This window comes from Pelecanus crispus, chromosome W, assembly GCF_030463565.1.
Source record: "Pelecanus crispus isolate bPelCri1 chromosome W, bPelCri1.pri, whole genome shotgun sequence".
NCBI lineage: Eukaryota > Metazoa > Chordata > Aves > Pelecaniformes > Pelecanidae > Pelecanus > Pelecanus crispus.
The window spans coordinates 4,520,845-4,534,524 of record NC_134675.1 but is presented as its reverse complement, the minus strand read 5'-3'; the positions used below and the strand labels follow the sequence as shown (position 1 = coordinate 4,534,524).

Sequence of the window (13,680 nt, the reverse complement as noted above, 5' to 3'; positions counted from 1 at the left end):
TTTATCATGCCTTTCCAAACGAGCTGAATTTCACTTCCAAGATTTCTTCTTGTGTATAGGGGCGACTGATACCGGCATGGGTTCCATCCCTGGAGTAGCCGCATTGCCTGTCGCCGGGGTCGGAGTGGCCGCAGTGCCTGTCGCTTTGTCGTCAGATCCAGAGACCTTCTCTTTCCCTTGAGGGTACTGAATAGTGTTGACCACGGCTCGATAGGCATGGGCCAGACCCCAGCATGTTGCAATGATTTGTGTCTCTCTGGAGTTGCCAGGGTGACAACATACTTTTTCCAAATACTTTACTAATTCTTCAGGATTCTGCACTTGTTCAGGGGTGAAGTTCCAAAACACTGGAGGTGCCCACCGTCCTAGGCATTTGCCCATGCTATCCCATACACCCTGCCACTCATAACTCTCCAGCCTTGGGGCAGATCTCTGGATGATATTCTTAAATTGCTTACTAACCTTTGTCAAAAACAAAACAATATTCCCAAGAAGTATCAATATCAGTATCATAGAAGAAGGTAGCAAAGGTGCCATTCTGTGTTTCCTTCACAACAAACCTCTCAGAGGAAGAGGTATAATTGCTACTTTTCTCCATGAGGTGCTACCCGAACTACAGTAATGGCTTCAGTACAAACCCCATATACCAAATAATGCTCAAGGTCAGTGTTTTAATAACAAATTTCCCAGGCAAAACATCACTAATTACTACAGAGCACAGCAAACTGCAAAAACCAACACCAATCTTTAACATGTACAGCAAACCATGGAGCATGGTGCAGATCAGATAAACTAAGACTGAGAACAGATGAATCAATGTCGTGACCCGCAACTATTACCCGCAATTATTACAAATTCCTTAATAAGCTCTGCTTAATCTGTTATTATCTCAGACCCTTCATGCCCCACATTGGGTGGCAAAAAGGACTGTCATTGTTTAGCCCCTGTCAGCAAGCAAGCACCACGCAGCCGCTTGCTCACCCGCCCCCCCTTGGTGGGATCGGGGAGACAACTAGAAGGGCAAAAGTATGAAACCTCATGGGCTGAGATAAGAACAGTTTAATAATTGAAATAAAATAACAATAATAATAATAATAGTAATAAAAATTGTAATGAAAGAGAACAATGAGAGAGAGAAACAAAACCCAGGGAAAAAAAAAGAAGTGACGCAACTGCTCACCACCCACCTATCGTTGCCCAGCCAGTCCCCGAGCTGCCCCCTGGCCAACCCCCCCCAGTTTATATACTGAGCATGACATCATATGGTATGGAATAGCCCTTTGGTCAGTTTGGATCAACTATTCTGGCTGTGGCCCCTCCCAGTTTCTTGTGCACCTGGCAGAGCATGGGAAGCTGAAAAGTCCTTGACTAGCATAAGAAGTACTCAGCAACAACTAAAACATCAGCGTGTTATCAACATTCTTCTCCTACTAAATCCAAAACACAGCACTGTGCCTGCTACTAGGAAGAAAATTAACTCTATCCCAGCCGAAACCAGGACACCTCTTTTGTGCCATTTTTTCCTTAAAGTCTTTATTTTCAGGTTTTCTTTCTTTCCTTCTCTTGATTCCCAGTGCTTTGAAAATATGTTCCACCAAAAATGACAAGAAAATATCTCAGTTCAAACCAAAATCAGCCTTGCCTATTTTGTTTTCATTTTGTTCTTCGCTCAGGCATGTATATACATAATGGTTGTGCTGGGGAGATGCTAGAGACTCGATTCAGGGGTGATTAGATTTCTTCAAATTAAACCCATTTAGCACCCCATCAAGCTGGAAAGCAGAGAGTTTGTTAGTGCCATGTGCTTATACAGGGTGTAATTTGGCACCCAACACTTCTGTGTGATCTGACCAAGCCTGTAAGACCAGGCCTGCTGGCACAAACATGATAGGTTTATGAATCCTGCCAGGGCTGGGGCACCAGACAGCAGATCTGCAGCATCAGGACTGGGGTGAACCTTCACATGCCTTGGGGTATGAGCTCTATGGGTATTAGGCATCTGTGTACATTAGGCATCTGTGATTTTAGGGAGCAACTGAAGAGGCATTTGTAGGGATCAAATTTTGGCATCTAAATCGGAAATCAAGTGGGACTTGGCACCTCAGCACACAGCTTGCTAGAACAGCAAGTTCTGTTTTGCCTCTGTGGCTGGCTGGAGGCCATGATGCAGAAGGCAGGGTCACCAGCAGCTTTGAGAGCACAGACATATGGCTGCGTCTAAATTTGCATTAAAAAATGAAAATAATTGTGTTGTGCAGGAACATGCCTGTTCATAGTTCTACCCTTCACCATTTTTTAGCTCTTTTTAAAGAGCGAAGGTTAGTGCCAGAGGAAGGAGACAGACTTCACAGCACTGACAAACACCAGAGTCTTCTGTTTAGTTACAACACACACAGGGTATTGGCAGACCAATTAAAGGCGTCTGTCCCCAGGTTGTTTTTTCACAGGAGGGAAATGCCAACCTGCCATTGCTTTCTCACACTTGGAGATGCATTACAGGAAAGTTACTTAATGACAATGAGAAGCAAGGAATTGTTTGCTTACCATATGTCTCATGTAAACAAACAAACAAAAATTTCTTAGACAGGTGTGGTGGGTTGACCCTGGCTGGACGCCAGGTGCCCACCAAAGCTGCTCTATCACTTCCCTTCTCAACTGGACAGGGGAGAGAAAATATAACAAAAAGATCATGGGTTGAGATAAGGACAGAGAGACATCACTCAGCAATTACTATCACAGGCAAAACAGACTTGGTGAAAATCAGTTTAATTTATTACCAATAAAATCAGAGGAGGATAATGAGAATTAAAAATTAAATCTTAAAACAGCTTTCCCCCACCCTTCCCTTCTTCCCGGGCTCAACTTTACTCCCGATTTTCTCTACCTCCTCCCCCTGAGCGGCATAGGGTGATGGGGAATGGGGGTTGTGGTCAGTTCATCACACCTTGTCTCTGCTGCTCCTTCCTCCTCAGGGGAGGACTCCTCACACTCTTCCCCTGCTCCAGTGTGGGGTCCCACCCACAGGAGACAGTCTTCCATGAACTTCTCCAACATGGGTCCTTCCCATGGGCTGTAGTTCTTCATGAAATGCTCCAGTGTCGGTCTTTTCCACAGGGTGCAGTCCTTCAGAAGCAGACTGCTCCAGCGTGGGTCCCCCACAGGGTCACAAGTCCTGCCAGCAAACCTGCTCCAGCGTGGGCTCCTCTCTCTCCATGGGGCCACAGGTCCTGCCAGGAGCCTGCTCCAGCGCAGGCTTCCCACAGGGTCACAGCCTCCTCCAGACACATCCACCTGCTCTGGCGTGGTGTCCTCCACAGGCTGCAGGTGGATATCTGCTCCACTGTTAACCTCCATGGGCTGCAGGGGGACAGCCTGCCTCACCATGGTCTTCACCACGGGCTGAAGGGGAATCGCTGCTCTGGTGCCTGGAGCACCTCCTCCCCCTCCTTCTTCACTGACCTTGGTGTCTGCAGAGTCGTTCCTCTCACATATTCTCACTCTTCTGGCTGCAGTTGTGCAGGTATTTTTTTTTCCCCCTTCTTAAATATGTTATCACAGAGGTGCTAACACCGTCACTGATTGTCTCAGCCTTGGCCAGTGGCAGGTCCATCTTGGAGCTGGCTGGCATTGGCACTATTTGACATAGGAGAATCTTCTAGCAGGTTCTCACAGAAGCCACCCCTGTAGCCCCCCCCCTCCCAAAACCTTGCCACAGAAACCCAATACAACAGGAATCTCATTTATTCCCCAAAATGCACTTTTTCAAAAGGTATCTGGAAGCCTCAAACAAAATCAGTACAACTGGAATTTATATGGAAACCTTCTGTTCTGAAAGACTGGAAAAAGAAGGTGTTTGTTAGTGTGTTACCAGTAACTACCCCTCATGTCTTTCTGTTCTGTCACAGCTGAGAGTCCCCCTTTAGCTTTTTTTTTTAATTTTTAATTTGGCCACCCTAAAGGATGGATAAATATCTTAGCATTTCAGTTAATGTTTACATTAGCTCTATCCAGAATAGTGATAAAGCACTGCTCTTTGCTGAGATAATAATAGCAAAGTCCTATCTTGGGGCTTAATGTTGTTTTAATACTTTTCTTAATGTAGTCTAGTCCTTGGGCTTGTTTGGACAGCACAGGTCCCATCCAGCTGGTCTACAAAGCACAGCACAGTATAACCAGATCTGCTACTATAGCTGCAGTTGCAGGATATACTTTCAAAGTGGTTTAGCCCAAATAGGCAACTAAGCATGACACAGCTACTCACTCACTTCCCCCCGGTGGGATGGGGGGAGAGATGCAGAAGGGTAAAAGTGAGAAAACTCGAGGGTTGAGATGAATACAGTTTAATAGGTAAAGTAAAACAAGGAATTCATTCACTACTTCCCATTGGCAGGCAGGTGTTCAGCCATCTCCAGGAAAGCAGGGCTCCAACATGTGTAATGGTTCCTTGGGAAGACAAACGACATAACTCTGAATGTCCCCCCCTTCCTTCTTCTTCCCCCAGCTTTCCTTTTCTGCTTCTCACACCACTCCACCAGCGAGTAGGCTGGGGGTGCACAAGAAGCTGGGAGGGGACACAGCTGGGACAGCTGACCCAACTGACCAAAGGGATATTCCATACCATATGACCTCATGCTGAGCATATAAACCTTTGGTCAGTTGGGGTCAGCTGTCCCAGCTGGTGCAGTGGTTTGAGAAGCAGAAAAGGCCTTGACTCTGTGTAAGCACTGCTCAGCAGTAACTAAAACATCCTTGTATTATCAACGCTGTTTTCAGCACAAAGCCAAAACATAGCCCCATACTAGCTATTATGAAGAAAATTAACTCTATCCCAGCCAAGACCAGCACACTATTTTACTTGGAAAATGGGCGTGTCTTAGTTTTTCATGGTGTTCTTATGCAGAACATCCTCACCGTGGTAGTGGACCTGTTTTCTTGATCTTGTCCATGTTACAGTATTTCCTGACATTGGTCTCCTCTCTTCTTTGTGATTCTTTTCCTTTCACTTCCTGCTTTTCTCTGTCCATATCTCTTTCCTGCCTGTCATATCTGCCATTTCATGGTCATCTCATGTGCCAGTTATTCTGTCTTATCCGTAAAAAATGCTCCCCTCAGAAATGCCGTTAAGATTCATTCTTCTTCCTGTCATCTTCTCCAAGGCTTTGGTGTTCCAGTTCTCAGGCATCCCCTCATTGTCCCTCAAACCTTCTGCCCTCTGGTCCTGCTTGTTCCTCTTTGGAACAGCATCTTTCCTCCTACTTCCTGTGGAGCAGATGCTAACAGTTGTGGAAGGATCTGACTGTGTTGCTGTGCTACAGGGTTGCAGCTGGTTTTCAACACAGAGCACTGAAAATGTGGAGGATCTTCCTTCCCCCAAGCACTCCCCAAGAGTTCTGAACAGTCTTCTCCTGCATGGAGCTCTGTGGGAGCACTGAAGCCACCAGCAAGTGAGGCTACAGTGGCTTTCCCAATTTTCCTTCTAGTTTACAACAAAGGAGACATGTAAGCCAAGCTAAACTAAAACAATGACATATAGATTCAAACCGCCTCCCAGTATATGATTTCTGTATATGTATATTCTTTTATTATGCACGGTTTTCCTGCTTTCCAGAGAAATGTGGAAAGGAAAAGTTTTCATGCCAATGTATACTCATACCTGTGAGGTTATCCTCCCACTTCTTGCTGATATTAATAGAAGTTGTATGACTAAATCCCTGTACAATGTTTATATCTCTTATTATCTAAACTACCTATGAACACTAACTTTGGCCTGAGTTTAGCTCCTATGCATTTAAAACATTTAGCACTTTGTGCCATTTCAGCACAAGGCACCTTATGTAAATTAAAAATATGAAGAAAATTCAGAACATAACATAGCATTAAGTTTTTGCATTGATTATTAGCGCATGCTGGGATATCATGCCAAGCTAAATATAATTATCTGCTGTAAGTCTAGGCTAGTACTCAAACATGCGAAAACTACATTGTAAGCAGTTATAGGACTGAATGTGCACATTACATCTTGTGGCATATTGAATATATAGTACTAACATTATCAAAGTAGTTGCACTTAAATTTCAAGTGGCCTTTGGAAATAGATTAGCCCATTCGCTAGAAAACACACATTAAAAAAAAAAGGCAAAAAAAGAGCTTTTTTCTTCTGTTCTGCCAAGAGTTTCAAGTGACTGACATTTTCTTACTGGAATTTTCCTCATAATTAAACATGGTGGTAGTTGCACATTGTTATTCAGAGTTAATTAGAAAGAATAAAAATAGTTCTGCAAAGTTTAAGCCACTTCTGTAAAATTACCAGTGTATTAGACGTTTTGTAAACTGTCTTAATATTGAACCTTTAGGCAGTGGAAAGACAGAAGTAGGAGAAAGTTTTAAATTACCAATGAACCCTCGGGTGAGCAATGTGGTAACTGTGGGAAAAGATGGAGCATGGCAGAAAAGGCTTAGAAAACAAACAAATGAAAAAGGCAAAGGAATTGCAAAGGAAGCAAGAACATGGGAAGACCCAGTGCTGGCAGAAGCCTGCCGGACTGTAGACTGACCAGCAAGTTGCAAACCTGGCCCAGATGGAGGAGGCAGATGTGGGAGATAAGATGTGGGACAAATGGGGGCAGAGAAGAGAGCTTAGGAAAGCTGGCTCTTCTCCATAAAGGTTTACAGTGTCCCTTCTGGATTAAGGATAGCTCTAGTTTTTGCCTTTGGGGTAGTCATCGGAAATGGATAGATAAAAAGTTCTTCTATATAAATTAATTAAGGAAGAAAAATATGTGCATTTGTGTATTTGTTTATTAGTTTGTTTTGGGGGATTGGGGGCCCCTTTGTTCTCACGGATTTACCTCTATCTGTCCAGATATCAAATTGCAGAAATCTTTCCTTGCCTTGCTTGGTTTTTTCCTGGTTATTTCCAAACACAGTTGTCTATTTTGGCACCAGGTTAATGTCACGATGGAAGTGGCTGTTTCCAGCTGAATAATGCTCAGAGGAACATAATAGTTAGAGATGGAGCAGTAGATTGTTCCTTCACAATGGCTGGATATATAGGTCATTTCTAAAACAATAGCACACTCAAACTGGTGTCAATTTTTAGATGAAACTGTTTTAAAGTACAATTTGTTTAAGGGAATGTATTTGGGCCAGTCCTGATTTCATCTTACTTGGTATAAAGCAAACAACACTAATGTAGTTACTCTGTGTTACAATTTCAACTGCTCTTGCAATATAACCCTTTTATATGTGTACTCTCACATATTTCCTTTCTGTGTGTCTTTCCGCTCTTCCTTGCCCAAGAGAAGTTTGTATATTTATTGGAGATGTTGGAATATGCATCAAACATAAATGTGTTGTTTATTTTCTTAGGATTTGAATTTTTTGAAACAAGTGCCAAGGACAACATTAATGTCAAGCAGACATTTGAGCGACTCGTGGATATAATCTGTGACAAAATGTCGGAAAGTCTGGAGACAGATCCCACCATTGCTGCTGGGAAGCAGAACACACGGCTAAAGGGCATCCCTCCTCCACAGCAGCCCAACTGTAGCTGTTAATGCAACTATCAACAAAGGCAGCTCCAGTGCGTTCTGTTGCCAACAGAGTATTTATGAATGGTCTACATGCCTTTATTTATACTGTCTTATTAATTTATTTGGGAGAAAAGTCTTTTTTACATCAGCAGCTGGTTGAGTATGCGTATGGAGATGGAGATGTTATTAGTTTGAAAGGACGATCCATTTTTTAACATCTGGCTTTTGCATGCAGGATGGCTATTAGTTTCTCTTTTTACTGCTTTACATTACACTTACTTCAGCTGGTGCCATGTCCACAGACCATATTTGCCTAGAATTGACTCTTGCTTCATGGGTTTCAAATTATATGGTTAAATCCTTAGGGTCATGGCCAAGGTGTTTTAGAATAAGCTTCCTGATGTGACTTATATTTTCTCCTGACTGAAAATCAATTTAGAAATATTGCTCTAGTGAGTCAATCACTCATTCTGTCCAGATCATTTGTATAAGGGACACTTCCTGGAGTGTATTGCCTTGGCAAATCTACACTCACTGTTACACATCATGGCTGCTTGGAAATTGCAGAAGTTAGAAAGGAAAAACCTCCAGCCTTCCTGGACCCAAAGCCACCGAACTTCCCTGTGAGTTTCCAACTGGATGTGGGTGTTCAGTGCAGATCCTCAGGGATATTAGGTATTTCATCCTGTTTGAATAGCTAGCATGTTTACATTTCCATGGGAGCTGCATGTCTATCTAATACCTTTCTGAAACTGGATCATTACAGACATCCCAGTAGTACCTGCCCCAGTACTGGAGGGCTGACTAGCTCTTTTCATTTCTACCTGCATGAGATATTAAACACACAGAACTGATATTACCCCTGGCAGAGCCAAATCCATTACGCTCAGTTGTTCATAGCCAAAAACTGTCTTGTCATGTTGCTGTCAAACCTGCATACTTAAGCATTCAGGAATTTCATCTCCCATTTAGTCACTGAGACAACCATCACCACACTGGCTACAAACACCTGTATTTCACTCAGACCTCTTGCAGAAGTGCTGCTGCTGTCAGTGAACTGGAGTTTGACCTCAATTTTACTTTGATGAGGATTTTTTTTTTTACAAGATAATTAGTAATTCACAAGATTTTTAAAAACTTTAGGAGTAATAAAAAATTGTCAACGTTTCTGGAGTTAGGCTGAATACATTCATAAGATCAGCAAAAGGCTGTGAAGACAGCAGAATAAAGTACACAAATTCTTTTTTAATAAAGTGTTAAAAATATTCATATTTCACAGTTTTTAAAAGTATTCCTCTAGTACTTGGTGGCAGTTTCTTAGATCTGTGCCCTGGAGTACTTTGTGCAACTGCTTTACTTGGGTCACAGTAACTTTTTTTTAACTAAATTGCATAACTGAAGAAGCGTTAACTTTTATTGTTCCTATTAGGATTTAGGACAAAGCTGACATTTCTTAAAATGTCTGCAATGGGAAAAATTGGAAGACAAATTTTAAAAAGGAAGTAACACAAGGTACTGCAAACTGCTCACAACTGCAAAGAAATCCCTCTATGCACATTACCTTTTTTAAAGGTAATTTATATAAGCTCATGAAACACACTAAGAGAAAATGGTCACACTTTTTTACTGGTTAAATAACCTACATAAACTTTGACACAGTAAAAACAACTTTCAAACAAGGCATATAGACACATGTAAAATGGATATGCCATCAGGATGCTACATTGGCTGCCTAACTTAAATGAATAAATGTTCTTTCTTCAGTCTGGGGTTTTAAACAATGCCTGTCCTGTTAGCTAGCTTCCTTAAGCACTTGGTTTCCTAGTAGACATGGAGGCCGAACCTTCACTCGTTTATCTCCATGAAAGGAAAGCACTTTGGAGCCGATGAGCAGTCAGGCAGAAGAGGCATGTGCTACCCCAACCATAACCCTGCCTCTCCAGGGATGCTGATTTTCTCTCCCCCATCTAAGGTAGCATGTTGATAACTGTGCTGAGAGACTTTCATTGATACCTCTTCACCCACTAGGTACCAGTTGCTTTGGAAAAAGAAGTCATAAGCAGCTGAGGAAGCTTTGTGTGAGATGGTGGGCAGTTTTCCACCCTGTTGGTTATGTGCAGTTATTCCTGCTGCAGAAAAGGGAGCAGGGAAGCCTTGAGACAGGACTCAGCTGCAGCCCTCAGTCCTTTAGAAAAGGTTTAGGTTGTATTATTAGTCTGAGCCATCCTCAGGCAAGGCAAAGCAAGGAGAAAGGAGGACATGGTCACATCTTACATGAGCTTGGGCATATCCTGGACCATGCAGCACAGCTACAAGTGCAAATATTCTCCCAGATTTGCTTTGAGATGCTGGCTGCAAAATGGTCATCTCCTGTGTATGTTGTAACAAGGACAAAAGACCCCAAGATGCCCCTTGCTACAGCCACACCTTGCTTGTACTCCACTGCAATGAATTCCAGACCCTGCCTCTTTATGACTATGTAGACTCTAATCAGTGGTGGCAATACATTATTAGCATATGTCTTTTTAAAGAAATTGAGTGATAGATAAATAGTTCTTTACTTAAATAAGATTAATTAATTGCTTTTCATTTTGCAACAAGAGACTGGGCAGAAGAGTAACAGCAAAATCAAAGAGGGAGAATCTCTCCTTTGGATTTCTGAGACAACTAACTACCCAGGCCTCCAACATTGTCTGATCTTCTGTATGGCATGGGGAGGATGGGGGAAGCATCTGCCAGAGTAACTTTGGTCATTAGACTGCCAGCCATGTGTTACAACAAAAAGGCTCATCTGAAGTACAACAGCAGAACCAGTAAGTAGATTAAAAACTCCTAGGATCTTTGTATTGACACTCAGACATTTTCACAGAGTTCAGAATTAGTCAGATTAATTTTTAAAGTGTTCACATCAAATCCTTGGAGGTTTTCAAGATCAGACTGCATAAAGCCCTGAGCAAATTGCTCAGACCTCTTAGTTGACTCTTTTGAGCAGGAGGTTGGGCTGGATGACCTGCTGATGTCCCATCGAACCCAATTTATCCTATGTGTGGAAGTTCGAGTAGAACTTTTCTGAACAATCAGGGTTACCTACTGTTGGAAAAGTAGGTTTTGATTTTCCATCACAGGTTGGCTTTTGGAGCCACATGTTTCACAGGAATATTGAGTTTTCTGCTATAAAGTTTGGTCAGACCTAGATCAGAAGCATCATGATCTTAGTACCTCTCTCAGCTGGAACCTGGCTATTGTAGAGAAACACAAAAGACAAAAAGGTTTTTGGGAAATAACTTACTATCCTTTCCCCAAACATTCTAAAAATTTAGTTCAGCCACAGATAACCTCTTCAGCTGAGATTTAGGCCACTTGGTGTGATACAGCAGTTGACACACAGAGCACGTTAAATTTATGAGAGATTAGATGCCTTTGAACAGAGGGTCCTGAGCTCCATAGTGCCAGCTGAACTAATACTACACAACCCATTTTCCAAGTTATGATCTAGACTAAAGCTTTTAGCAACAGGCTAATCCTGTGCATGGGTAATGCACCAGCCTTATGCTCTGACAGTGTCTTGCTTGCTGCATGATCAAACTAGTGCTCAGAAAATGCCGTGGGAGCACGTAACAGCACAGGATATGACTGGCTCCTGTGGTGCCTCCTGGAACCAACCCGCCAAAAGCTAGCAAGCCCTGCTGGGCTGAACCTTCAGACGCATGTTTTCAATTTTGATAAGAGTTCATCTTCACAAGCATTCTGATCCTTGTGCTATAGTGCAACTAACTTATTACTGATTTTGTTGTTGTTGTTGGGCTTATTTAGACCTGTTTGATTGGTGTTTGAATTACATATGAGCTAGCCTGATTTTCTGTCAAAAAATACTCTTTCTCTCTGAACAGCTGTGTACGTGACTGTTACCTGGAACTGTTTGTTCCTTTATGCTTATACTTAATGTGATGCCTAGAGAAACTACCTGAGCAACTACATCTATGTGGTCTTTCCAGACCATCAGTCTGAAAGATTAAGTTTTCTTCCCAGTTTGCTCAGCTCTGTATATTCAGCTGTACCACATGCACCTTCTTTATTTTAGGAATGAAGTGCTATTTCAGGGTGCACAAAATCTGCTGGAGTTTGATCCTAACTTTGAAAATGCTTTGAGTTTAATTGTCATTTTTAGGAAAAAAATGGTGGTACAAATTCTACATATGATGATGATGCCTTTGTTTCTTCAATAGCAGACAAATGATGCTGTTTTGCATTCCAGAAGAAACACCCCCCTAAAAAAAAAAATCCCCCCCCAACTACTCTTTTCTATATTTGTTTGTGAGAGGCAAGTTTTATTACTTGCATTTTTAAGTGCATCAACTACATTACTATTCTGCTGACTGACTGTTAGGACAGATTCCTCCTTGGCCTGTTTCATATAGACAGACACACAGTGTATGTGCCTAGTTCCTCTTTAGGATGACAGATTTAGCAGTGTGAAACCATGAGTATGTAAATCCTCATAGATAAACCTTCAGGGGGTGTAAAGCAATGGATCTTCACTTATGCCAACAAGAGAGTTGTCTTGATTTACACCATTTAATCCATACACATAGTCTCTTCAGTACACGGTAACTCCAGATTCTCGCAAGTTCATATTTGTCAAGTCTCATTTAAAGAGGCAACTCATTTCAATTATTTGAATGATTTCTACCAGTTTTCTTTATTAAGAAGGGGTAAATGTAGTTCATCTTTGCCATTTAAGCTTTTTTTTGCTTTTTTTCTTTTTTTTTTTTTACTTTGTTTATCCATGGATGTTCATTGAAGCAGAAATTGTAACTACACACATATAGTATACACATATACACAGCAGTACATCTTTGACACTCATTCAGTTCCCACTGCTACTTGTTCATGTTCAGTGCAGCCTTCCCTAAATGCCACAGTGGAATTTATCCATAAATTGTCATTAGCACCAGAAATCAGCTGGGTTACATTTGCAGACTATAGGTTTATTATCCATGGTTCCAGCAGGTGTAGATGGCTTGTCATTATAAGGTAATTGATTTGGGGGGGAAGCATAAGTCCTAATCTTCCAGTAACTTCAGGATCATGCATAACATGCAGAAATGAAAGCTAGGGATTGCTTACCACTTCTGGTGATAAATTTCCTCGAGTAATTCTGACATGTACCCACAACTAGTGTTAAATGAAATGTTTGTGCTGTAACTCCTGTTTAATATTTTGTCAGTAATGTCAGATGTGTTGTGGCTCAGTTGGATTGTCAGAATGTGTAACCTATATACTAGTGTTCGTGGAACTGAAATGTCTGAAATGTTGCATGAAAATATGTTATAAAAACAGATATGTTTTCTATTTTTAATACCTCAAAACTGAGGAATCATGGGCCAATAAGTGCAATATTTAATGACTTAGTGTATATAAACTTGTGTGAAAGGGAGAAGTGTCATGTATGTGTGATAAACTCTTGATGATGCCTGTGTGGCTTAAGATTTCCAGTAGCTGTATGTGTCTTGTAGTAAAATTTATATAGTAAATGCTTTACCAGTGTAGTGTAAGAATACTCTGTTAAGTCATTTGAGCTATTTTTTCATATATGAGATGATGGTAAAAAATATCTGTATGTTTACTGCAAGTGCATGTCAATTTTACTTTTAGACTTGTGAGTGCCCTTTTTGAAAATGATCATGTTACACCAATGCTAGTGGGACAGCATTTTCAGTCAGAAGATGCTTGTAACCATTTCTAAATTATCTGCCTATATTTTTAAAGCATGTTCTCTAGAAGCATTAAAAGAACCTCCTAGAGCTCAGCAGTTACAGTGAGTTATTTATTCTTAAAGAATCAGTTACATGCTCTGTCTGTCTGTATTGCATAATATCATGATAATATCATCATAATATCATCAAACAAGAATGTTTTCTTTCATCTGATACAGTTAACTCATAATACTTACCTGAAATATTAAATAGGAATACCCAATATTCTTGCAGATGACTCAGCAAACTTCAGTTGGTGCACCGAGTTAACATTTTTGGGAACAGCTTGAAGGTCACAGTCAAAATGGTCCAGCACAGTGGATGGTGACCTTAATTAGTCACTTCTGCCAATTAAGTTTCTTAACTTTTCTAGATCCTAAAGGTGGAAGATA

At 41.4% G+C, this 13,680-nt stretch overlaps 1 protein-coding gene across 1 annotated transcript in view; it reads left to right on the top strand.

The window, feature by feature from the left end:
* LOC142596487 (ras-related protein Rab-3C-like) overlaps positions 1–7,556 on the top strand; it is a 169,792-nt gene extending 162,236 nt beyond the window's left edge. Inside the window, exon 4 of the mRNA XM_075725610.1 lies at positions 7,369–7,556. Within this exon, the coding sequence (XP_075581725.1) occupies positions 7,369–7,556 (188 nt within the window). The remainder of the gene's footprint in view (positions 1–7,368) is intronic.
* The last annotated feature ends 6,124 nt before the right edge of the window (positions 7,557–13,680 follow it).